Source organism: Macrotis lagotis, chromosome 4, assembly GCF_037893015.1.
Source record: "Macrotis lagotis isolate mMagLag1 chromosome 4, bilby.v1.9.chrom.fasta, whole genome shotgun sequence".
Classification (NCBI taxonomy): Eukaryota; Metazoa; Chordata; class Mammalia; order Peramelemorphia; family Peramelidae; genus Macrotis; species Macrotis lagotis.
The window spans coordinates 31,750,852-31,776,175 of NC_133661.1; the positions used below are offsets into that span (position 1 = coordinate 31,750,852).

A 25,324-nucleotide genomic window follows, 5' to 3' on the forward strand; every position below is an offset into this window, starting at 1 on the left:
CATTTCATTGTGTTGACATATGTCTGGAATAAGATAAGGCCAGAGGTTGCCACCTCAATGGGATAGGGCTATTCCAGCTCAGACTCAAAGGTAGGCCCTGGAGTAAAGACTCCTACCTCCCATGCAGCAAAAACCAGCTTGAACTATAAGTGTCCACAGATCCTACTGTTCCTACCTTCCATGGAGTGGGGTTTGGTTGAAGGGGGGAGGTGGGGGACCATCAGGAGACTGGATTGGGAATCAGTAGAATGGTGTTCTTGGACAAGTTGCTTCACTTCTGAATCTCAAACTCCATAAAATGAGAGATTTGAACCATGTGGAATGATCTATTAACAGCCCCTTCCCACTCTTAGTTTCTGTGGAGCTCTGCACTTCAGGTACAATATTCTATTGCTGCTGTGGGTTCAGGTGAGCAGCTATTCTGGTAGGGAAAGGATCACATTACAGGTCTGGAAATAATGGAACAAGAAGTGGAACCTTCCCTAGGAATGGTTCTGAACCTCTACAGGAAGGTGTGTAAGGGTTAGGGCAATTACTGAGAAATTACAGGCCAAAGCAAGTTATTTGGGGCGGGGGGGGGCCTTCATTTAAGTAATGCCTTTAGCAAAGGAGAATTAACCAAAAGGAGCCCAAACCAAGACGCTTCCTTTCACTTTGAGCCATTTAGAGTTTAATATCACTCAGAAGTCTCTTCCCATCTACCCCAGACAGAAAGAATTCTGAAAGACAAATGAGGGATGGAAAATCACAGCTGAAAACACAAGTCAACCATAATGCTTTAAAAGTAAGTTGATGGTGGGTCTGCTAAAGAAAAGTTATACAAATCTGTAAGTATCAGGAGATTCAGGGCTAGGACACAGGAGTCCATGGTTGCTACCAAGTCTCTTAACTTCAAAGCCAGCGTTCTTTCCACTCCCTTCATGGGCTAAGATCCTTGTTTATGATGTCCCAGTATCAGCCAGGAAACCAAAGAGAACTGCCAGGGGGAAGCAAGCACAGGGTTGGAACCAAACCTTTGTCACTGGCTGGCCCTAAGCCACACGGTCAGGAGGTCAGAGACCCTCCACCCAGAGGAAGGAAAGGATTTAATGAGCCGGGAACTCTTTTGTGGAGTTCATCAACAGACCTGTGCTTCTCTAATTCTAAACATCCCTGTTAACATCTTCCTCCTGTGCCTTCTTAAGATGTGGAGTTGACCTTGGAGTTCCAGGAAGTTAGCCCAACAGAATTCAAATAGGAAGGTCCTACAGAAAGGGAAATTCTTTGAATTTAAAGGTCTGATGATGAACCATGGGTCCCAGGATCCATCTGGGCTGACAATCAAGACTTTCCATGCTAACCAAAAAATTGGCCACCAGAGGGAGCATTCTATGGCCAAAATATCCCACCAAACTATTCGAGGGTAGTCATTGGAAAGGGTTGGGATTAGTATGAGGAAAAATACACTGATAAAACCGAAGTCTTATGCATAGTAGCACTTTGCTATACAGGAATGTAGCAATGAGTATACTTCTATTTTCCTAATTCTCCGAATTTTAAGAGGCCTTTTGGTAAAATGGATTAATCAGGCTGGCAATGTGTCCCTAAAATTTAGTTGATGTTATAGAGAAAGGAGCTAAGAGGAGGGACTTGAAAAGCTTCATCATCTCAAAAAGTTGATGGCTTAACAAGCACTAATGGAAAGTTAGGGATGATCTAAGTCTGGCTGCTAACAATGCCATGTCCTTTGACCTGAAGTCTGGTCAGCAGATGAACCTCATCTTCCCCCCAGGAATGCCCAAACCAACAGTGTCTGCCTGCAGAAGGGGAGATGGGCTGAACCCACCTGTCCACTACCATTCTCACTCACTTCCCACTGACAGTTGGAGGCCCTGCCTTGGAATTCCATCTGGACCTCTTCACAGTCATGGAAACCTAGAACACAACCTCTCCTCCTTTCCAAGGCATCTGAAGAGGAGGTGATCAGATCAGACATCCCTTCGAAAACTACGACCTTTCATTTTCTCCTTTCCCATACCAGTGACAGAAGGGCCAGAGCATGACCTGAGACAATGTTTTTCCATCCCTAGTCAGATGATGCAGGATGTCCACTTTCTATGGGATCAGCTGGGCATGGGAGGCTGGGTACCCACACCTGAAACCAAGCAAGTAAATGCCTTTATCCACCCCAGAAATGGCCCTCTTAGCAAATATTTTTCTAAAGCTTCTTGTGTGCTAGATAGCACCTTCAGGAGATGCTAGCAGTCTATCAAGTGATCAATCCTGTTGAAACATGTCAGGCATAATGAATATAGAAAGGAATTTCTTCCTTCTGATTTCTCAATCTGACTGAGGCTTTCTACTCATCTTTTTTTTCTTCTTTTTTTTTAAATCCTCTGATCAATTGGTTCCATTATCTTTTCTTCTTTCCTCCTCCTCTCTAAGAGGGTGCCGTCTGCCTCATCGTTTTCCAGCTTGTGGAGACGAACAGGTCCCGGCTCTTGGCAAACCTGACCATGAGCCTTCCCACATAGAAGCCGCTAATCTGGCCCACACCATCATTTCTTCCCATGGACAGCAGAAATGTCAGTGCTCCTAGGAAAAGGCAGACAAGGAGGAGGAATTGGTTGTACTTAACATTCATAAGCACTGACTCCCCCAGTTCTAAGGGACTTTCTTGTCCAGCCCCCTGCCTCAGGGAAAGGTAACCATCTCAAGCAATGGCTTCCTGTTTTATTTTTCAAAAACTGCCAAGGTCAGAGAGCCCATAAGCAATTAGGGTTTGTTTAATCACCTTTAAAATCAAGTAATGTCTAAGCTAACTGTCTAAGATTTTTTTTTTACCTCAGAACCCCCTTTTTACCTGGCTTGTAGGTCTTGAGCGGCTTCTGTTTCATACTGTTGACAATGTTGGTCACCACAATGTTGGCATGGAGCCCAGCATGGTATGCCATCTTAGGTTCTTTCACATCAGCACAGTCCCCAATGGCATAGATATTACTAAATCCCTCTACCTGGAGGTAATCATTAACCATTAAGGCGCCATTACTGGCCATTTTATCACCTGCAGAACAAAATAAATATCATTACTCTGAATCTTAACTATCCTTTAAACTAGTCATCAAGGTAAGATAACATTCAAAGCTGACCAAGACAAAAACAAAAAGTTCGTCTTTAGAGAAATCTCTTTCACATGGACTTGATTTTTATCTATAAAGTTCTAACTCCTAGAAACTCTCTTAAGGAATAAGAGAAGCTGTCAACATCTGGGAAATGACACTGACGCCCATGTGAAAAAAGGCGGTCATGGAAAAGCAATTATTGTACCAAAACAACTTCCTCTAACTGGTGGGTATTTGTATGGAATAAAGGGAAGTGCCAGATGGAATCAAAAGATCTGAGGCATGTAACCCAGGGTAAATCCCCTCATCAATCTGGGATCTCAGATCCCTGGTTCACAAAGGAGGGCTTTTGCAGCAGAATGTTGGGAAGAAAGTAAATACTATATGGTAAGCTGCTACTATTAGGCATTTGCGTCATCGTCATCAACATCATTACATGTCAAATCCGTTGGTTGATTTCCCCATTTTTGAACATTTTGCTGGAAGGCTTTTAAAAACATGCAATGTCCAACAAGGAGGTAACCAATTACTTTTTTAAAAAAACAATTCACAGGAGTCAGAGGAGGATGGAACTTGGTCTCAGGGCCTTAGACTCAAATACCAGCTTTGCTAATTATGGACCTGTATGACCTTAGGAAAGTGATTCTCTCCTCCTTCTCTTTCCCTCTTTCTCTCTCTCTCTCTCTCTCTCTCTCTCTCTCTCTCTCTCTCTCTGTCTCTCCTCTCCTCTCCTCTTCTCTCTCTCTGTCTCTGACTCTGTCTCTCACCTTTCTCTCTTCCCCTCCTCTCTCTTTCTCCCTCCTCCCTCTCTCTCCCCTCCCTTTCTCTAGACCTCAGTTTCCTCCAGTAGACTATAAGCTTCTTCAGGGAGGGGTTTTAGTAGCATGCATGCTCAACATGAGTCAACAATGTGGCATGGTAGCCATCCAAGTTTTCTTAGGCTGTGAGAGTCCAGAACTCTATAAATCTCTCCAAATTAAATTGTGAAATATGTTAATATTGTTAACAAAAATGAAAATTTGGGTAAGTGAATAGTGTCAGAAAATATGCCTCAGAATCAAACAAAAGATTTTTTTCCCTCTCATTAATGAAAACATTACTCTGGACTCCATGATCGCAGGCCCTAATTATACCATATGTGCTGAAGAAACAAAGATGAGGCCGTTAGAATAGAGCAAGCAAACACAGAGACTTGAGGTAACTCAATTTTTAGGATGTTGAAGAATCAGTTCTCAAAATATCTTAAAATAAGATTTAAAAAACTTGGAAAAATCACTAATTATTAATATCCCCCCCAAAATGAACAAGCAGCTGTCGATCACTATTGATCTATATGTTAACTAAAAAGTAAGCATTTGAGTTATTAAATTGTGCTTACCTTTGTTTTAGTGGTACCATTAGAAGGTCTTTATCCTAAAGAAATGAAAGAAAGAGGAAAGGACCCATATCTATGAAATATTTGTGGCAGCTCTTTTTGTGTAGTGGCAAAAATGGGGAAACCAAAGCAATGCTTATGAGCTATGGCATATGAATGTGATGAAATATGCTGGTGCTGAAAAAATGATGAAGGGAATGATTTCAGAGAAACCTGGGATGACTTGTATAAACTGAACCAAAGTGAAATGAGCAGGAGGAGGACTATTTATAGTCATAAAGACCATCAAAAAACCTGGGAACTCTGATCAACACAATGACTAACCTCAATTCCAGAGGAATTCTGATGAAATATGCTGTCCCTCCCCAAGAAATAGAAGGCTCAGAGTACAGATTAAGATATCATTTGGGAGGAACATGACCAATGAGGAATTTTATTTTTGCTCAACTGTAACAAGGGTGGCATTTTTTTTATTTCTCAACTGGAGGTGGGTGAAGAGGTGAGAGAAAAAAGTAGAACTTAATTTGAAAAAAATAATAAAGAAAATCAAGCATTTGCTATCAACAGAACAATTTTCAAAGTCTCTCCTGTGAATATTTAAGACCTTATAAGAATCTCTGAAAAATATATAAAAAACTAACTTAGACTGATGATTACCTGATAGTTATTATCAAGTGAGTTATAAAATGGAGCCATGGGTGTTTGCCAGAGAGGTTTGTTATAGATGGAGAAGTCTTCCAGATGTGACTTTCTGCTGGCTGCATCATGCCCCAGGATACAACAGGGTCTTCTAAATGAGATCCCTAACTACTCCGAGACTGCATCCTAACTATCCATGGGAAAAACCAAGTGAATGAAGAATGTTCAATTTCAGACTATGATTTATAGTTAGGTGGATCATGGGACACCACAATCTCTGAAGAATCAAAATTACAGGTCACCCAAAAAAGCAATGGACAATGTGGACAGGCACCTATGAGCACATCAATGCCAAGACAAATGACAACAAAAGCAGCATGGACAACACAGGAGGGAAGTATGACCAGATAAGGAATTAGGTTCGATGAAACCTAACTCTTGGACATCAACACCAAATGGAGTGACCACAAAGCTAGGAGAAGGTGTCAAACTAGGGGATTCTCAGGATGTCAACAAGAGTCAAGCAGGAGTTAAAGCCCGGAAGGCCCAGGTTCAAATCCTGCCTCTGAGAACTACCAGCTGGGTGACCCTGGACAAGTCATCAAAACTCCCAGTGCCTTGAGCAATTCTCCATAATCATTGAGTTGTAGGAAAACCACCATTTTCCCTGGCAGTTCTCCTCCAGGAACTTCCCACTGATGAAAGCCCATCACCACCAGCCCCAAAGGATAGAGACACAAAGTGCATGGTATTGGGGTGCATGAGGCTGGGGATGGCAGATCACCGAAGCCTGAGGGTGGTGGGATCAGCTGATCTGTGTCACCAATGTGGTGAGCCCCCAGACCCAATAGACTATCGGTATTGGGACCAGACCCACGAGTGACCCCCCCCGCTTTCCAATGTGAATGTATTGCTGTTCATTCATTTCAGTCATGTGTGACTTTTCATGACCCTATTTGAGGTTTTCTTGACAAAAAATGTACTAGAGAGGGGGCAGCTAGGTGATGCAGTGGATAGAGCTCCAGCCCTGGAATCAGGAGGACAAGAGTTCAAATTCAGTCTCAGATACAATAATTACCTAGCTATGTGACCTTGGATAAGTCACAACCTCATTGCATTACCAAAAAAAAGTACTAGAGTACTTTTCCATTTCCCTCTGCAGATCATTTTACAGATTAGGAAACTGAGGCAATCAGGATGAAGTAACTTGCCCAGGGTCACACAGCTAGTTAAGTGTCTAAGGCTGAATTTGAACTCAGGTCCTCCTAACTCCAGGCCTGGTGCTCTACCCACTGTGCCACCCAACTACCTCCAATGGGAGTATAGGATGTCCAAAAGAAAGGGAGGAAAGCATGAGAGCTGCACCAAAGCAGAAAGAGCTGACTCAGGAGGTAATGAGTTCCTCAGTCTTTAACAAATGGTGGATGGCCATTTGTTGGCCATTCTTGTTCATAGATGGATTGGGCTAATTGCCTCTGAGATCTCTTTGACCTTGATATTCTCAGATTCCACGAATGGGTGATTTTCTAAGAATTCCTTCCAAATCTAAATCTCACAATCCTAAAGTACCTTTAAACCTGAAAAACCGGCACACTAGATCAACTCCAAAAGATATCTGGAATTCTCTGGAAATTAAAACTCCACCCTCTCTGGACCTACCGCTAAACCTGGGTCCCTTCTGAGTCTCCCTTCTCCTGCAGTAGCCCTCAGGGATGTCCTAAAACACTGAAAAACCCAAGTCTGGAATCCTCAGTGAACCAAACTTCTATTTAATTACCACAGAAAATTAATCTGATCATTAAGAACGCCTGGCCCCATCATTCTACATTTGGGTCAAAATCAAATCAGAGTCTTCATTTAACAGAAAGAGAAATTGAAACCTGAAGAGGAGACTCGCATCAAGGCCACATGGTCAGTAGCCGGGGTTGGGAACTGGGATCAGACTTGCTGCCCATGCCTTGTTCCTTGGCAATCAGGAACAGATTATAAAACCAGAACCCACTGATCAGTTATTAGGAGAGAGGGGCCCGACCAGGTGGACAGAGAAAGAGATCTCCTGGCAGAGCAATGAAAGCTAGCAAAGCCCAGAATTCCTCCATGTTGCTCTAAGAGGACTCCTATTTCATCCTCCCCAAATTACTTTCTCATCACCTTCCACTAGGAGGCCGGTTCTCTTAGTGCTCATGTGCTCAAGAATTAAACGGAGAATCACAGATTGGCAAAGCTTGCAAGGGACCCACAAGGCCCCACCTTGACCTTTTATATGCCATGCACCCCTTTAAGAGGCTGGTGAAGCCAAAGGAGTCTGACAGGGCTAATTTTTAAAATTAAGAAAATAATAAATTACAAAAGGATTACAAAGGAGACTTATGATATTGAAAAACTGCCATCAAAATATAAAACAAATCATCCCAGGTTAAGAACCTCTGATCTAATGCATACCATGGAAACAATAAAGACTAACAGAATGCCTTCTGTGGGGGTAGGGGGGGTGAGAAGCAAGATTAGGGGGGGAAATTGAAACTCAAAATAAATATATCAAAAATTAAAATAAAATACAGTCTTAAACCAGGAAAAAAAAAATCTCTGATCTATCCAGGCTAAGTCCCAATTAATGCAAATAATGACACCACACACACACACACACACACACACACACACACACACACACACACACGGCACTATCTGAATTCGCATTGCCTGCTTCCATTGGAAGCAGGCTGGAATCAGTTACGTCATTCTCACTCCATTCAGTGACCATTTCAGCGGCTCCATTGCTTGCACTAATCTGGACCAGTCTGTACCCAATGCCTCATTCTCAGAGCAAGAGGTGACTTGTTTGCAGTCACACGGCTACAAGGTGTCATAGGGAAGGTTGAATCCAGCATTTCTGTCACACTGAAGGGCTCTAGCCACAGCAGCCAGGCTGTGAAATCTGTGGGCACAGCCCAGGATGGTGAGGATGATGACGACAGCCAGCATTTATAGACTGCTTTATAAACAAACATGATTTCTATTGATCCCCCCAACAACCTGAGAGTTAAGATGACTTTTATCCCCATTCTACAGATGGGGAAACTGAGGCAGTGCCTTGTGCATGGGCACACAGCTCACACTCACATGTTTGAGGAGCAGGGGTGGGTCCTGAGGCCCTCCAGGGACGGCGCAGGATGGCAGTGTGATCCCCCTCCCCCAGAGTTGGGGTCTGTACTTACCCAGGGCACTGCTGTACACGGAGGAGTTGATCTTAATTCCATTGCAGAGAATCACCAGGTTTGCCACCAGGTGAGTGCCCTTGTCCGTCTTCACTTGGATGCTGTCACGATGCTCATTGAGAGGCAGCTCCTCTAGGTTGATCACACGCTCATCTAGTGCCAGAGACAGAAAAGCTGTTAAGAGGGGCCCACGGGGGCAGCTAGGTGGCATAGTGGATAAAGCACCGGCCCTGGAGTCAGGAGTACCTGGGTTCAAATCCAACCTCAGACAATTAATAATTACCTAGCTTTGTGACCTTGGGCAAGTCACTTAACCCCATTGCCTTGCAAAAAAAGGGGGGGCCCACAGATCCAGAGCTAGAAGGAACCTCAAAAGCTGGATCATTCTTTCTCCTCATCTTACAGATGAAGAAGATTGAGTGGTTCAAGGACTTGTAAGGTTACCCAGGAACTAAATATTACTCTTTTTTAGTTTTTTTTTTTTGCAAGGCAATGGGGTTAAGTGACTTGTCCAAAGTCACACAGCTAGGTAACTATTAAGTGCCTGAGGCTGGATTTGAATCAGATCCTCCAGGCTTCGGGGCCAGTGCTCTATCCACTGTGCTACCTAGCTGCCCCTAAACATCACTATTAAGTAGGATTTGAACCCAGATCCTCTGACTCCAATTACTGTTCAAGCCACTGAATTGTGATGCTTCAAGCTGCCAAGGCAGCCGGCTGCCCATTGGCTTAGCTGGTATTTATCATAGAAGGAACCTATGAAAGGAAGATGGGGAAGGAGGGAGAGAAGGAAGGAAGGAACGAACAAGTGGGGGAGGGAAGGCAGGCAGGCGAGGGTTGTGGACAAGCCTCTAGCTTTGGCCACTGCCACGTCCACTCACAGATAGGAAGGGAAATCTGTCAGGGGAGGTGGAAGGGAGCCAAAGGGCCCAGGCTGCCCTGTCCATTCCAGAATCCTAAATCCTTGACTGGAAGAGGCCCCCGAGCTCACCGTGCCTCAGTTTAGAACTCTGACACCAGGCCCAATTTCCCCTCGGGTGACCAGCCAGGTCCACCCGGGGAGCCGCAACAATGACCTCACTGCTCTTTCATTTCCATGAAGCTTGTTGGACAGTTGTTACAACCCCATCAAGATGAAGAGTCTCGTTCCACCTTCCACCTGCAGCAACTAGTCCTGTTCTCTGGGGCCTGCAGACCAAGGCCAATCCTCCTCCCACATGCCGGGCCGACAGACACAGGAGGGCGGCTCAGACTGGGAGCAGAGGCTCTGACTCTGCCCGTGACCGTCCTTCCCTCGCCACACACGTCACCTCCCACCTCCATACCTTTGCCCTGCTGTGCGTCGGGTCTGGAATGACTCCCTTCTCTCCCCACCTCCCGGAATCCCCAGCTTCCTTCAGCTCTCTCAAGGTCCGGCTCCAACAGGAACCTATCCCATCCTCAAGTGTAAGGGAAAATTGTTTTTTCATTTTTGTTGTTATGTGTGTATAAACCTATAAAATGTATAAAATCTGCTCACTCTTGAGAGCAGGGACGATTTTTATATTTGTACCCCAGGGGTGACTAGGGGTAAAATGATAGAGGGTCAGCCCTGCAACCAGGAGGACCCAAGTTCAAACTCCAGCTCCAACACTTGCTATCTGTGGGACCTTGGGCCAATCCCTTGACCTCAGTCTGTCTGCCTCAGTTTCCTCACCTATAAAAGCAGAATGACAACAGCGCCTACTCCCCAGGATTGTTGTAAGGATCCAGTGAGACAAGCCATGTAAAATGCTAAACAAATGCTGAAGTGATCTATAAATGCTGGCTGTTAATCTTAATCTCTTCCACTTTATGAACAAAGGGCTGCTCTGTCCTTAGAGTCAATGCGCAGGAAGCTCAATTTCTCACCTTTGACCTCCTGGCTGCCAACCTGGGGATGTGGCCCGGCCCAGCAACGTCCTTCCTAAGGTACGGACCGAATGGCAGCCCTCTGGGTGCCGCCCAAGAGGGCGCGGCTCTCAGGTGGCCAAGACACACACGCCCCAAGCAGCTGAACCCACATCTTTTTCCAAGAACCCCAACAGCATGGCAGGCAGGCTCCTCTCTGTCTCCCCGAGGTTCACTTTTCCTTGCCCAAGATAACAACATGCCTGGCACGCTCGGCCAAGAGCCACGGTTGGTTGAAAGCTCCATAGGGTTCCTTTGGGAGCCCTGGACTAAGATTTAAGGCTTTGGCAAAGGTGACCGGCCAGGAAGCTCCCTGGCAGCCCCAAGCTCTCCGTGGACTTTATAATCTCAACAAGGCAGTGCCCCACAATACACTCCAAATAAATAAGGGAAACTAGCAGGCAGATTGTCCTCTGCTTAGAGCTGCTTATGGTGGAAGAATAATAAAAAGAACAGGAAAAATCGATAGGAGTCATAATAATAACAGTAATAGCATCTCCATCGCAGAACGGTTTTATGGCAAGGCCAAACAGCCGCAATCCCGAGTCCTCTCCACCTCCAAAACACTCATTCAAGAAGCTCACCATAGCACAGGCTGAGTCCACAAGTCAAAGCCTGACTCAGTTTCTCCAGCTGTATAACGGGGACAGTGGACTCCAATGACCCTGAGCTCTACGTCCATAAACTGGAATTCTCCCAACATGAGAGGCCTTTGGAAAGCGCACATCCTAAGGAAGCCCCTTCACAAGGCCCCATCTCCACCAGTGTTCGAGGCATGGCAGCAGCTCAATGGGCAGCATCCCTGGGCTTTGTGAGGAAAGGCGCTGACCATGAGTACCTCAATTACACTTTTTTTTTTGCAAGGCAATGGGGTTAAGTGGCTTGCTCAAGGCCACACAGCTTTAAGTGTCTGAGGCTGGACTTGAACTCAGGTACTCCTGACTCCAGGGCCGGTGCTCTATCCACTGCACCACCTAGCTGTCCCTCAATTACACTTTCAAGGGCCGGAAAGACGACCCCTGAATCTTGCACTCTCCAAATTAGAGAAGATCCCAGAAGCTTCCTCCTACATCCCACCCTGAAGACGGAAGCTGTGGGAATAAAGCAAGAGTCTCTTTAGTTTAGTACAAGGACACAATGAAGATCTCAAACCTTGGAGAGATGAACAGGTCAGTGAAAAGCAGGTGGACATGACCACCCACTCTCATCCAGTGACTATTTCCTGCCAATGTATTGACCAACCCATGTATTGATAAGGTAGGACACATTCACAAGGGCAGCTGGGGGGCACAATGAATAGAGTGCTGGGCCTAGAGCAAGGAGATCTGAGTTCAAATCCAGCCTCAGTCACACTTACTAGCTGCAAGACCCTAGGAAAGCCACTTCACCCTGTTTGCCTGGGTTTTTCTCATGTAAGTAAGAAGTGAAATGAGCTAAAAAATGAGCTGGAAAAGAAAATGGCAAATCTCTCCAATAGCTTAACCCAAAAAAAACCAAAAACAAAACCCAGTGGAGTCACAAAAAGTCAGACATGAATGAAAAAGTAACTGAACAAAAATAACATCACTAGATGAGAGTATATGAGAACAAAAGGTCTTAACTTGAGGCCCTAAACGTGTTTAAAAAATTTTGATAATTGCATTTTAATATATTTTCTTTATAATCTTATATATTTAACTTTGTGCATTTAATTAAAATAGATTTTGCAAAAAGTTTCAACCAACTGTTCAGGGGAAGAGGGTGGTCCATGACCAGAAAAAAAGTTAAAAATTTCAGGTTTAGAGGAAAGTTAAAAACTTTTTTCTATATTCTTTCCATGAACAATATAGTCTGGGGAAAAGAACACTGACTTTGGAATTTGAGAACAAGGGTTCAGATCTCACCTGTGTGACCTTGAAAAAGTCATTTCACTTCTTGGGACCCTCGGTTTCCTCATCTGTAAAAATGATGGCCTAGATGATGTGGATGTCTCTGTAAATCTATGGTCCTAGGAGTCTTGAAGCTATCCAAAAGGGTATCGAATTGCTAAGGAGTCATCCTGAATTGGCCAAAACCTCCCTTTGGCAAGTATGGCAGGACACTGGGTCTCATATACTAGGTAGGCCCCAGAGTCTGAGAGGGAGAGAGGAGGAGCTCACTGCCCAGAGGCAAGTGACATCAGAGACATGAAGTGAGAAGGGACCTCCACAACCTTGGATGCAGCACCCATTCTAGAAGAAAGAAGCCAAAGCCTAGGAATCTGCTCAAGGTCACACAGCTAGAGGCAGAAATCACAGCTTGAACCCAGAAAGCCTTTTCCCAAAGGGGATTTCTAGCTCCAAAGTTGGGTTAGGATTTATTCATGATAAAAATGCAGAAAAAAGTGAGGCAACCCACCAATCACAATCTTCCTGGAGGCCTCAGGAAAGGGGATCACTTACAAATGTGTCTAACTATGTGCGAGACACTCCTGTGGGCACCCACAAACAGGAGATGGCCTTGTGCTTCAGTGGGTTCTAAATCACCCCAACAGAGGGAAGGCGAAGATCAGCTGATCACCACTTAACCACGAATCAGGACTACCCAAGTGCCCTCCAGGGATGGAGATCCTCCTCAAAGGTCTAGGACTAGGGGGAAATCAAGGGAATTGGGAAGGAAAGGTGAGAAGTTGGGTGGGAGATGGGGTGGAAGTCCTTGGGGAGGAGAATGAAGGGGCACCTACTCAGCAGAAGTTCCACCCCTTTCTGGAGGAGAATCTCTTTCACTTCCTGCCGAACACAAGGAAGGAGCTCTGGGTCGGCCAGCGGAACTTTGGAATGAATGAGGGTGACCTGTAGACAAGAACCAACATAAGACCCTCGGTCCAAAGGTCCCCAGATCCCTCAGGAGCACAGGGGAACCCCAAGAGGCCATGGCCTCCAAGTCTCTTCCTGTATAGAGGAAGAAAGAACATTTCAATAATATCAATGGATGCTGATGTTTGTCCTTGGCTGTCGAGGAAGACCACGACATCAGGGAGGTAATGCCATGACAAACGTGAATTGGATTGGAGTGAGGGGGTCCAGTCCCCAGCCTCACTTCCTCCTCCAGAGCCATCAGGGTCCAGTTTACAGATACCAATCAATCAGGGTGACTAGAGATGCCCTGCATGTGAGGCAAGCAGGGTGAAGTGACTTCCCCAGGGTCACACAACTAGCAAGTGTCAAGTGTCTGAGGTCAAATTTGAACTAGTGTCCTCCTGACTGCAGGGCCAGTGCTCTATGCACTGCGCCACCTAACTGACCCCCCCTTTTTAAGGGAAGGGACATTAAGGAGATTAATATTCCCCCTTCCCCAAAAAATTGAGGATGGAGCAGGAGTCAGAGTTAAGCCAGCTTTTTTTTTTTTTTTTTTAGTATTGACTTTTTGAATTCAGGCACAAGCTTTCCTCCCTTCCAAGATCTATTTTGGAAAATTTGCCTATTTCATTGCATGTTTGAATTCACATTTTCTCACAATGGAAAAAAAGGTAAACGGAAAGCTGCCTTGCACATAAGTGCTTTAAAAATGTTTAACTGATCGAACTAAAGCTGATTTCTTTCCCCAAGCTCATACAACTGGCCAAGGACAAAGGGGAACCTGAGGGATCTGAATTTGAGGTTCAGCATTCTTTCCTCTAACAATAATACCAATAGGAACACTCTACATGTCCAATGTCACTGTCCTCCCAAAGGCTGTAAAGCACGTGCAGGGGAGGGAAAATCCTGTGGCCATTCCCTCCTCCATCAATGCAGATTGCAGCCCATGCTCCTCCATGCCTCCTTCATAGTCTCCCATAAGCACACAACAAGGGCTTGTCCAATGTACCAAAGGCCTTCCTAGCTGGGCCACATCATAAAGAGCACACAAGGTACCCACGTGGTCATATGACCAATCCATTATCTTTCTCAATCATTAATTCCTTTTCTTGCACTGGTTCTGGAATCAGGAAGAACTGAGTTCAAATCCAGTCTCAGATATGATCCATGTGACCTTGGGCAAGTCCCTTCCCTCGGTTAGCTTCAGTTTCCTCATCTGTAAATTGAATTGGAGATAGAAACAGCAAACCATTCCAGGGCCTTTGCCAAGAAAACCTCATATGGGTTCATGAGGAGTCAGACATGACTAGATGACAACATATCTCATTAGAGAGGGCGCTCCAGGAGGGCAGGGACTCTCCGTGCCCATCTTTGCAACCCATTTGTCCAGTGCCTGTTCAAGCTTCAGAAACAGAGAGTGGTTCCAGACATGGGAAAACTTTGCCTGGGAGGACCTGTGAGAACAACACAATGAGAGCCAGGATCTGGGGCAGAAGAGGAGACAAATGGGGGAAATTCAACCAATGAAAAATGAAAAACAGAACCTCAGGAGACCACAGATTTTTAGAGCTTCTGGAAAGCAAAAATATGAACTACAAGTGGTTGTCTACTTCAAAGCCCTCTGTCTGCCAGATGAGGAAATTGGGCCTTGCAAGGCTGAAGTGATCCTCTGTCTGCTTTGGGCCAGCCCAAGAGCCTGGATCACTCTTGACTCCAGCTCTGCAGGTTGCCCAGGCCCCCCTCCCTGGCAAGGCCACTGCAGCCTCAGAGACCTTGGAGGAGTCACCTTCTGCCAAGCCTACTTCCCAACACTGCATGCTTTGCACCCCCAGCTCCCAGCCTCAATGTCCTCCTGCCTTCCTTCCTGCAAAGTCGGAAGGCCCCAGAGTGCAGTCCTGCCTTGCCCCAGGCCCCAAGCCCAGGGACCAGTTACCTCTTTCTCAGGATAATCAGTTTTCAGTTCTGCAGCCATCTCCACACCAGCTGAGCCTCCTCCCACCACCACCACATGCTGGGAGCTCTGGACCTGATTAAAAAAAAAGAAAGAAAAATTACATGGAGAGCTCATCTCCTGCAGTTGTGCCAGGAAGGAGCAACTCCTTAATCAAAGCCCTATGAGAATAATTAATATTATCAGCATAATTAGCTGGATGTATTTAAAGCTCCTTACAGTGTGGCTCCAGCCTGAAGGCTTTATCATCCCCTTCACGTTCTCTACCATCCAAACAAAATAGCACTTTCTCATCTCCCTTCTCCACATCTTTGCTCTGGCTGTCTTCCATGCCAGGCTGGCCTTCCCTCATCAACTCTAGCTTCCTTCCAAGAACAGGTCAAGTGCCGTGGATATCGAGACCAGGATTGGAACCCAGGGTTCATGATGTCCCATCTAGGGCTCTTGGGAATTAATTACCGATGGTTCTCAGAACCTCTTCAAAATGCCATATTTTACAAACAAGAATCAAGTGTTGTTAACTGTGACTACAGAAGGTAAGCCCTGGCTGACCGAAACAAGATCTAAAAGAAATCCCACCAATGCAGCGCCCAATATTCAAGGGGACCAACATGCCTGACAGCAGAGAAGTGGTGGACTACCGGGGCAGGATGAGGCATACATTTTCAGACATGAACAATGTGCTGATTTGTTTTGCTGGACTATATGAATTTGTTAAAAGAGGTTTTTGGTCAGGGGCTGGGGAGTCTTGTTTTAAACAAGAAAACCAGGAAAAGGGAAAAGGGGTGAAGATACAATATCCCCACCTCTGCAGTCTTCCATTCTCAGAAGGTCAGAGGTGTAAGGGACCTTAATGGTCATGGAACTGAATCTAAGCACTGAAGAATTCCCTCTAAAACATCTCCAATAGATGAAGAGGAGGAAGATGAAGAAGGGGGTACAGGGTGCTAGCCTGACTAAGCATAACACAAAAAAAAAGAGCAGCCAAGGTGAGGCTGGAAAGGGAGGGAGGACCAGAGGAGGTGGGCCTTGAATGCAAGGTCAGCTTCTCCCACTTTCCCCTGGAAGGGTCCCTATGGAGGGTGGGCCCACTCCTCCCTCCTACAACTCTGGTTGCTGGCTATCTCCATCTGTCTGGTTTGGGCTTGGAGGCCAAAGAGAATGCCTGATCACTCTTTCTAGTGGAAGGCCCTTGGATGCTTCTCCCCTCTAGGCTAAATGCCCCTCCTTCCAGCATCCATCCCCATCCATGTCCCCCTCACTCCCACCCCCACCTACATCAATGCCCAGCTCACCTGCTTCACCATCACTTCATAAGCCCTGATGGCCGACTGTAAGTCTGAAATCTGGGTAAATTTGCCCGGGAAAGGTCCGGTGCTGCCTGTAGCCAGGATGAGATGGGAGTAGGAAAGGGCCTACAAGAGAGGTAGATGAAAAAGGTAGAAGTTTGCTTAAAATAATGAGATGGATAGAGGGGAGGAATAAACATGGACAGAGCCCCTACTATTATATTTTATCTCATTTGATCCTCATAACTACCCTAGGTGGTAAGTACTGTTATGATCCCCATTTTGAAGCAAAATAGAGGCTAACTGATCTGCTAGCTAGTAAGTGACAGAGGCTAGATATGAACTCGGGTCTTAAAAACATGAATTTCTTCCTGCCCTTCTGTCTGGAAAGGGTTCTGCCACTCACTTTAGGCGAGTCTCTATTACTCTCAAAGGAAGAGAAGCCAAGGATTGGGGGATATAGCAGGTGGTGTGGGGAAAGAGTTTCAGAAAAGCATCTCATACTTCTACATCTTCCACAGTAAGCCAGAAGACTTTGTTCAGGAAATGCTCCATTAACACAAGCTTAGAGAAACGAGCCCATCCAGACTAGGGTGATCTGGACCATTAAGAGGATAAGAAAGCCTACCTACTGTGGGAGGCCCATTGGGGATATTCAGCCTTGGCCCTCTCATGAAGATGTATGACCAAATAAGAGATGGAGAACATTATAAAATGCGAAATGAATAATTTTGATTACATTAAATTAAAAAAAATTTTGCACAAACAAAACCAATGCAACCAAGATTAGAAGGAATACATAAAGCTGGAAAACAATTTTTACATCTAACATTTCTGAAAAAGAACTGATTTCTAAAATATTTGGAGAATTGAGTCAAATTTAAAAGAATACCAATCATTTCCCAACTGATAAATGAACAGGCAATTTTCAGATGAAGAAATTAAAGTTATCTATAATCATATGAAAAAATGCTCCAAGTCACTATTAATTAGAGAAATGCAAATTAAAACAATTCTGGAGTATCTATCAAATTGGTTAAGATGACAAAAAGAAAATGATCAATATGAAAAAACTGGAACACTAATGCATTGTTGATGAAGTTGTGTACTGATCCAACTATTCTGGAGAGCAATTTGGAATTATACCCAAAGAGCAATCAAACTGTGCATACCCTTTGATCCCACAAGAATGCTGCTAGGTCTACACCCAAAAGAGATCATAAGAAAAGGGGGAAGAGCCACATGTACAAGAATATTCAAAGCAGCTCTTTCTGTAGTGGTAAGGAATTGGAAATTAAGGTTATGCCTATCAATTGGGGAACAGCAGAATAAATGGTGGTTTATGAATGTAATGGAGTACTATCATTCTATAATAATGTTTGTCCTTCATTCTCAAAAAAAGACTATGACATCAAGAAACTGATGCTACAACAAGCACGTGAACTGGATTTTTAGTGAGGGGGCTGTGCTACATCTCCGGCCTCACTTTCTCCTCCAGAGTCATCTGGGTCCAGTAGCCAGAGATGAATCAGGACTCTGGATGTGAGGCAATCAGGGTGAAGTGATTTGCCCAAGGTCACACAGCTAGTAAGTGTCAGAGGCTGAATCCGAACTCCTGTCCTCCTGTTTCCAAGGTCAGTGCTCTATCCACTCCACTATCTAGCTGCCCTCCTATTCTGTAAGAAATCATGAGCCAGAAGGTTTCAGAAAATCCTAGAAAGAATTACATCAACTGATGCTGAGTGAAGTGAGCAGAATCAGGAGAACATTGTACATTATGTGATAATCAACTACGATAGACTTAGCTCCTCTCAGTATCTCAGTCATCAAGGGATAATCCTGAGAGAACTATTATGGAAAGTTTATGGAGTCTGAAGCATACTATTTTTACTTTTCTAAATTCATTTTTTGTTTTTTCCTTCCTGTGTTTTTTCCCTCTAATTCTGGTTCTTCTTTCACAGCATGACTAATATGGAAATGTGTGTAGCATGACTATACATATAATCTCTATATTACATTACTTGCTATCTTAGGGTGGGGGTGGAAAATTTTACAAAAATGAAAGCTGAAATTATTTTTACATATAATTGGAAAAAATAAATTAATAATTAGAAAAAAATAAAAGAACAGCCCTCTCATGTCCCCCCAGGCCATACCTACCTCACCCCCTTGGAGCAGGACCTTCTGCTTTGCCAGGTCCAGCCCTACCACCAGGTCTTGCCGGAAGTTGTCCTGGAAGGTCTTTGCATAGGAAATGAATGTCTTCTTGGCAAATCCTAAGGAACAAATGTTTGGTGAGATGGGGGTACTGGGGCTGTCCCCAAAGAATCAGAACCAGACTGGAAGGATGGCAGGCCAAGTCCACCCTGGAGTGAATCTTAACCAAAGAGTCTTATAGCCTCCAGAACCTGAGGGTGGATAAAGGCCTTTCCTCCCAATGGCTAGTGAGCTAAAAAATGAAACCATCATTATCTCCAGCTAACAGATGAGAAAATGAGAGGCTGTGTTTGGCCTAGGGTCACATGGCTAAGGAGTGTCCCATGCCCTTTCCAGAAGGTGGAAAATATCCTCTTCCCTTGAGTAATGTCATTTTTTAAAGCCCTTAAGCCAGGGTTGCTCTGGGTAAAATGTTGAGGGAGGCAGAATTTGGGAGTTTGGGGCTTTTTCCCGTTTGTACTCTTCCTCCTCCCCCTCCCCCACTTCACCCCTCCTCACTATAATGTGTCCCCTTGCTCTCCACCACTGGCTCTTACATTTCAAAAGCTTCAATCAGACCCAATGATCCCCAAGGAAGGCGTAACAAAAGTGGAGAGAGCCCTCAAGCTGGGCATAGGAGAGCTGGGATCTAGTTACAGCTGTCCAGCCACCCCTAAAAGAGGAAATTACCACTCTCGACAGAGGCCCGGAGAGCCGCCACATTGTGATGGAAAGCATCTCTCATGTCCACCAGTGTGAAGGGGATGCCCCAGGACTGGAGCTGGCTGGCAGCCGCAATCCCACCAAAGCCGCCTCCAACAATCACCACATGCACAGACTCATCCACGGAGATCTGGGATCCCATTCTGGCCTAGACATCCCCAAAAGAAGAAGAAAGATTCAGAGATGAGCCAATCAAGCTAGCCCCACCCCCCACCCAGGAGGGGTTGGAGCTGGGGGAGAGCCAGTGTTCCTTAACTGAACAAGGCCGGAAGCTAAAGGTAAAACCCTAACTTAATGGTACTAACAAATCAGGCAGAGAAGTGGTGAACTACAAGTGTGGAATTATACACTATTAGACATCCAATGAGTAGTTGTATTTTATTTTACTCTATGTCTCTGTTACAAGAGAGGTTTCTCTTGGTGGGGGAAGAAGAAACAAGAGGAATAATTAGGAAGTGACAGTTACAGCAAAAAAAAAAAAATCTATCAATAAAATAAATTTTCAAGAAAAGGAAATGAAAGTCAAGCTCAAAGGGGGTCAAGTTTATAAGCTCTGGCATTCCTAATCCTTCTGAATCCTGGGTAGGGGAAGGACCAATGGTCCCAGAGTCTGATGGATGGAGTTGACTTCTTGGTTTTTGCAGGGACTCCCTACATGACTTCAGACAAGCCAGGTCCAGAAAGAGTTGACTTCCTCAACTCCCCCATCTGTAGAGAAGAACATTAGCTCCTCAATGACTGGTTCTGAAATTTTCAACTTCCATCAACAAAGATTTGGTCTGAATATAAGACTTCCCTGGTCATGGGGCCACTGATCCAGTTGAATGGAAATGTCTGTCTTCCCTTTCCTGTTTTAATAGGGATAGTCCAGCCAATGTCCTGAACCTCACAGGTTTCTCTCTGAGCATCTCAGTGACCAGGACAATTAAAGTATAGCATTACATCTATTACAGATGAAGAAACTGAGGCCAGAGGCTACAACAGGCAGAGGTCAACACCCTAAGCTCCCGGATTTCCAAATCAAAGCAGGGCTCCTAAAGTCAAGTTGGCCAATGGAGAGGATAAATCTTCATTTCTCAGAAAATCCATAAAATCTGGGGCAAAATTGAAGGAGATCCAACATGAGGAGGCAAAGAGTCACAATAAGAACTGGGAAATGACCTGACTCAACACTGTGAGTGACAGAGATGCCTGGAGAAAGCCTCTAGTTCTACCAACTTGGAAATCAACCATGGGTAGAGTCCAAAATAAGTCCTTTAAACAACTATTTGGCTATTCAGTTGATCAACAAGCATCTATTAAGCACCTACTGTGTGTGGGGGGGTGCCTTGGGCACTTGCCAAGTCCTGGGGTACAAAGAAAGGCAAAAATAGTCTTTGCCCTTAGGGAAGTTCATGATAGATATAACATAGGAACACTGGATAATCAAGACCATACTCCAGTCATCAAGACCACTCCACCCCCTGCCTGTTTTCTCCTACCTCTCCCACTGTATTTAATGGTTCAAATCCCAGTTCTTGATTTAGACTATACCCAAAGTAATAATGTGCTGATTCCTATCTGGCCACTAGATCCAGATGGCTCTGGAGAAAAGTGAGGCTGGTGACTTAACACAGCCTGCCCTCACTCAAATCCAATTCATGGGCTTGTCACAGCATCACCACCTTGATGTCATGCTCTTCTTTGAGAAGGTCAAATATGATCATACCCAAAGAGCAACCAAACTGTACATACCTTTTGACTCAGCAATACCACTGCTAGGTCTGTACCCCAAAGAGATCACAAAAAAAGTGTCAAAAAAATTCACATGTACAAAAATATTTATAGCAACTCTTTTTGTAGTGGCAAAGAATTGGAAATTGAAAGGATGCCCATCCATTGAGGAATGGCTGAACAAAATGTGATATGTGAATGTAAGGGAGCACTACTATTGTTCTCTAAGAAATTCTGAGTGCTCAGACTTTAGAGAAGCATGGAAAGACTGGCAAGAACTGATGCTGAGTCAAGTGAGCAGAACCAGGAGAACACTGTATACTTTACCAGAAACATCTGTGATGATCAACTTTGATAGACTTAGCTCTTCTCAACAATACAGTGACCAAAGACAATTCCAAAAGACTTGGGATGGAAGATGCCATCCACAACCAAAGAAAGAACCATAGAGCTTGAATCAGACCAAAGCATGCTATTTTCACTTTTTTTGATTATTTTTTCATCCTCATGGTTTTTCCCTTTTGTTCTGATTCTTCTTTCTTAATGTAAATAATATGGAAATGTGTTGAACATGACTGTGTCTGTATAGGCCAATAGCAGATTGCTGGCTGTTTTGGAGGGGGGGAAGGAAAAGAGAAAAGAAAAAAATTTGGAACTCAAAATTTTACAAAACTGAATGTTGATGGTTATAAATGTAGAGTCCATATCAGATGGCTTTCTGTCAGGGGGAGGAGGAGGGGAAGGGAGGGAGGGAAAAAATATGATACTCAAAACTTTGCAAAAAAAAATTGACAAAAAATACCATTGCATGTAGTTGGAAAAACAAAAAAATAAAATATTTGGGGAAAAAATGAATGTTGAAAACATTCTTTACATAACAATTAGAAAAAAATAATATTAAGTGATTTAAAAACAAGTAATGTATCACCTAAGCACATGAGTAAGATCACCTGGTGAGCATACTAAATTTCAAAAAAAAAAAATCCCAGCTTTTCCAGGGAATCAAGAAGTCGATGGGAATCTGCCAAGCTGGAGTCCAGCTGAGTAGGCTTGAACCAAGTCTGCCTTTCTCTGAATCTCATCTTCCCTGTTCCATCAAAGGCACAGGGGGTTGGATTAGATATATGGCTCCCTGAGGCCCCTAGTACAACCATGATCCTACCTCAGTTTTGGGCTGAAAATGACTTTTGCTCCTATTTCAACACCCAGTGTTTCAACAACTCTATTTCCCATCCAATAATGAATGGATTTCTCCATCCATCCCACACCAGGCTGAGCCCAATTATAGAGGAAAGGTTAGCAGTACCAGGGGGAAGGGAGGGGGGGGCACATAACCATCTTCCAGAGCTGAAAAGGGCTCTCTCTGAATTTCTGTTTTCCAAGTTTTTACTGGTGTCACTGGTTGTTTTTATTGGCATCATTTTACTCTGCCAGCTCATCTACAATGAATCCACTAAATAAACATCTACCAACAGAAGATTGTTAAAGTGAGGCAATTCTAGAGGTCTCAGTTTCCTTGTGTGTAAAATGAGGAGACTGACTAGATGCATCCAGCTCTGCTCTATGATCAGTCATGGCACCAGAGTATCCCATGACCACAATCTGCTCTGATATTCTCCAATAAATGGGCACCCATTTGTTTCCTGAACTTCGATTCCACATAGAACACTGTTGGTAGTCTTTGGAGATGGCCCTTTCTTTCTGTCTCTGACTTCCTCTGTGGGGGAGGGAGGCATGGCCATGAGTGGGATCAATGGGTCCAAGGGTAAGAACCTACTCTCTGAGGGTCATTTACTTCCAATGACTTCTGGTGCCCACAGGCTGGCACAGACAGACACCCGGCTCCCTGGTTCAGCTTTTCCATGTTCTTGTTGACTCCATGTTGGGATTATTTTGCTATGTCCATCCCCCAAAGCCTAGCACAGCATCTAGAACACTGGAGGCAATTAATAAATGCTGTCTGATACACCAATCCATCCTCTCTTCCCTCTGCCAAATAATTTACGAAGTGTCTGCTACTGAGGAAAGACAGAAACAAAATAAAGACAAAAAGGAAACCAGCTCCTGCCTCATAGAACTTGCTTCCTAATTGGATGAATTAATTAAATAAGAGATTAATTCAAATCAGCAATCTATGGCAGGTCAATGGATTTAAAATTAAGAGCCCTAGCCTTGCATCTCAGACATAGCACTAAGGGATTGTGGATAAGTCAATTATTCTCTCCAAGCCTCAGTTTCTCCATCTGTAAAATAACAGAATTAGATGACAGGCCTTCTTAGCCCACTCTTCCTTCCCCCTCTGCCTTTTGGAAGTTCTATAAAGACTGTAGCTATCTCCCTTTGAAAAGTATAAAATAAAATATAGAGAATTATCAAAAAACAGTTATGATAAAATCCAATTATCAAAATATTTTTAAAAACAAATTCACAGGGGCAGTTAGGTGGTGCAAATGGATAGAGCACCAGCCCTGAAGTCAAGAGGACCTGAGTTCAGATCCAGCCTCAGATACTTAATGATTACCTAGCTGAGTGACCTTAGGCATGCCACTTAACCTCATTGCCTTGTAAAAAAAAAACAAAAACAAAAATAAAACCCCCCAAATTCACAGAGCTCTTTGAAATGTATGACCAAGAAGTCCTAGACTATCAGGTCATCTCTAAGGTTCCTCTACAGCCCCAACATTCTGAAGCCCTCCCAGGCTTTGGGACACCTTTGGCTCTGGGCTCAAAGTCTCTTCCACTTCTGCCATTCTAGATTTTAGGGTCCCTCCCAGCCCTCATGTTCTGGGACTATTTAGTGGCTTTTTCCCCTACTTTGAGTGACACCGAAGTCACCGCCACCATTGTCAAGAGGCTGAGCCGGGCCTTGGGACAAAAGGCAGCCCAAGGAGATGCTCAAGCCAAGGTTGGGGGATGTTTTTGCAAAGAATCCTATTCAAGAATGGCCTGAATGTTCTTTCAGAGTCTTCCCAGTTTGCAGTTCCAGGAATCATAGACTTTGGCAGCATTACTTTAACTTATCAAAAGTTCATTTGTGCTTTACAAGGAAAAAAGACTATTATTTCTAATAAAAGGCAGTCTTGGGGCAGCTAGGTGGCATGGTGCACCAGTCCTTGAGTCAGGAAGTCCTAAGTTCAAATCCGGCCTCAGACACTTCATAATGACCTAGCTGTGTGACCTTGGGGAAGCCACTTCACCCCACTGCCTTGCAAAAACCTAAAAAAAAAAAAGCAGTCTTCCCGTGGGTCGAGATGCCCACGAGGGGCAGGGACAGATAAATAAGGCGTTTACTCTGATTTCATGGGCGACTTTCCCATCCCAGGTCATTAAAAAGGTCATGCATTCATTTTCTAACAATCTGCTCTCTTAAGCACTAAGGGGCAAATCTTTTTTGACATTAAAAGAGATCTTTATGTTCCAAAAATGTGGGTGTGTGGGGGGGAAAGTTCTCCGGAGGCCCCTAAACAGCTGGGCGCAGGCCGGATTGTTGATCTGAAAGCCCCCACCCCCACCCCCAGAAAGCAGGAGAAATGAGACGCCTGAGAGAGGCTCCAGGGACCCGATTCCCATTTTTACAATGAGAAGACTGAGGTTCTTCCCTCCCCGTAAGAGCGCTCTCCCATCCTTGAGTGAAGCTCGGTACACAGCAGGTGCTTCATAAATGCTGGCTCCGTGAACTGTGTCCCCTGCTTCATGACAGGAGTGGAAGATCCGACTCTGGCCTCTGAAAAGGTGCCTCCCGGCCCGGCCCCGGCCCCGGCCCCGGCCCCGGCCCCGGCCCCGGCCCCGGCCCCGGCCCCGGCCCCAGGCCCCGGCCCCGGCCGCGGTCCCGGGGAGGCGCTATCCGTGCTCACGCGGGCTGCGTCCCCGGGACCGGCTCCCCCCACGCGTGTTCTGCGTGACAGTCAGAGTAACACGCGGGGGGCGGGGCGCGCTGCGGAGCCGCCACGCGGGCCCCTCGGCGCTCCCCGCAGGCGCGCCGCCCCGGGCCTCGGGGGTGAGGCCGGAGGCGGGGGGTCACTCCGGGCCCCGGCCGCCCCGGGCTGCGAGCACAGGGTTTGCCGAAGCCCCGCGATGCGCTACGTCACGGCCGCGCCCCGCGCCCCGCGCCCCGCGCCCCGCGCCCCGCGCCCCGCGCCCCGCGCCCCGCGCCCCGCGCCCCGCGCCCCGCGCCCCGCGCCCCGCGCCCCGCGCCCCGCGCCCCGCGCCCCGCGCCCCGCGCCCCGCGCCCCGCGCCCCGCGCCCCGCGCCCCGCGCCCCGCGCCCCGCGCCCCGCGCCCCGCGCCCCTCACCTCCGCCAGCTCCCCACGCGTCCGGCTCCCCTCGGGCCGCGGGCCGGCGTGACTCAGCGCGGGGGGGGGGGGAGGCGCCCCAGGG

At 45.7% G+C, this 25,324-nt stretch overlaps 1 protein-coding gene across 2 annotated transcripts; it reads right to left on the reverse strand.

Annotated features, from left to right (window-relative positions):
- Window positions 1-647: 647 nt before the first annotated feature.
- On the reverse strand, window positions 648-25,316 carry AIFM2 (AIF family member 2). 2 transcript variants are annotated; one of them, XM_074232444.1, is made up of 9 exons: window positions 25,240-25,316; window positions 19,202-19,382; window positions 18,476-18,591; window positions 16,322-16,441; window positions 15,009-15,101; window positions 12,961-13,069; window positions 8,331-8,483; window positions 2,843-3,043; window positions 648-2,574 (listed from the first exon to the last, which is right to left on the reverse strand). In XM_074232444.1, the coding sequence occupies exons 2-9, from the start codon at window positions 19,374-19,376 to the stop codon at window positions 2,420-2,422; spliced, it is 1,122 nt and encodes a 373-aa protein (XP_074088545.1). In that variant the 5' UTR covers window positions 19,377-19,382; window positions 25,240-25,316; the 3' UTR covers window positions 648-2,419. The 2 variants fall into 2 exon arrangements, with proteins under 2 accessions (XP_074088545.1, XP_074088544.1); XM_074232443.1 differs by lacking the exon at window positions 25,240-25,316 and adding an exon at window positions 22,725-24,652.
- Between the last annotated feature and the right edge of the window lie 8 nt (window positions 25,317-25,324).

Bases quoted from the DNA above. Each gene is read 5' to 3' on its own strand.
- AIFM2 (XM_074232443.1), bottom strand. From the start codon at position 22,811: ATGGAAAAGCTGAACCAGGGAGCCGGGTGTCTGTCTGTGCCAGCCTGT. The intron at 13,070-15,008 runs GTAACTGGTCCC...TCTTGTCTACAG, and splicing joins CTGATTATCCTGAGAAAGAG to GTCACCCTCATTCATTCCAA. The intron at 3,044-8,330 runs GTAAGTACAGAC...TTTGTTCTGCAG, and splicing joins CGTGTACAGCAGTGCCCTGG to GTGATAAAATGGCCAGTAAT.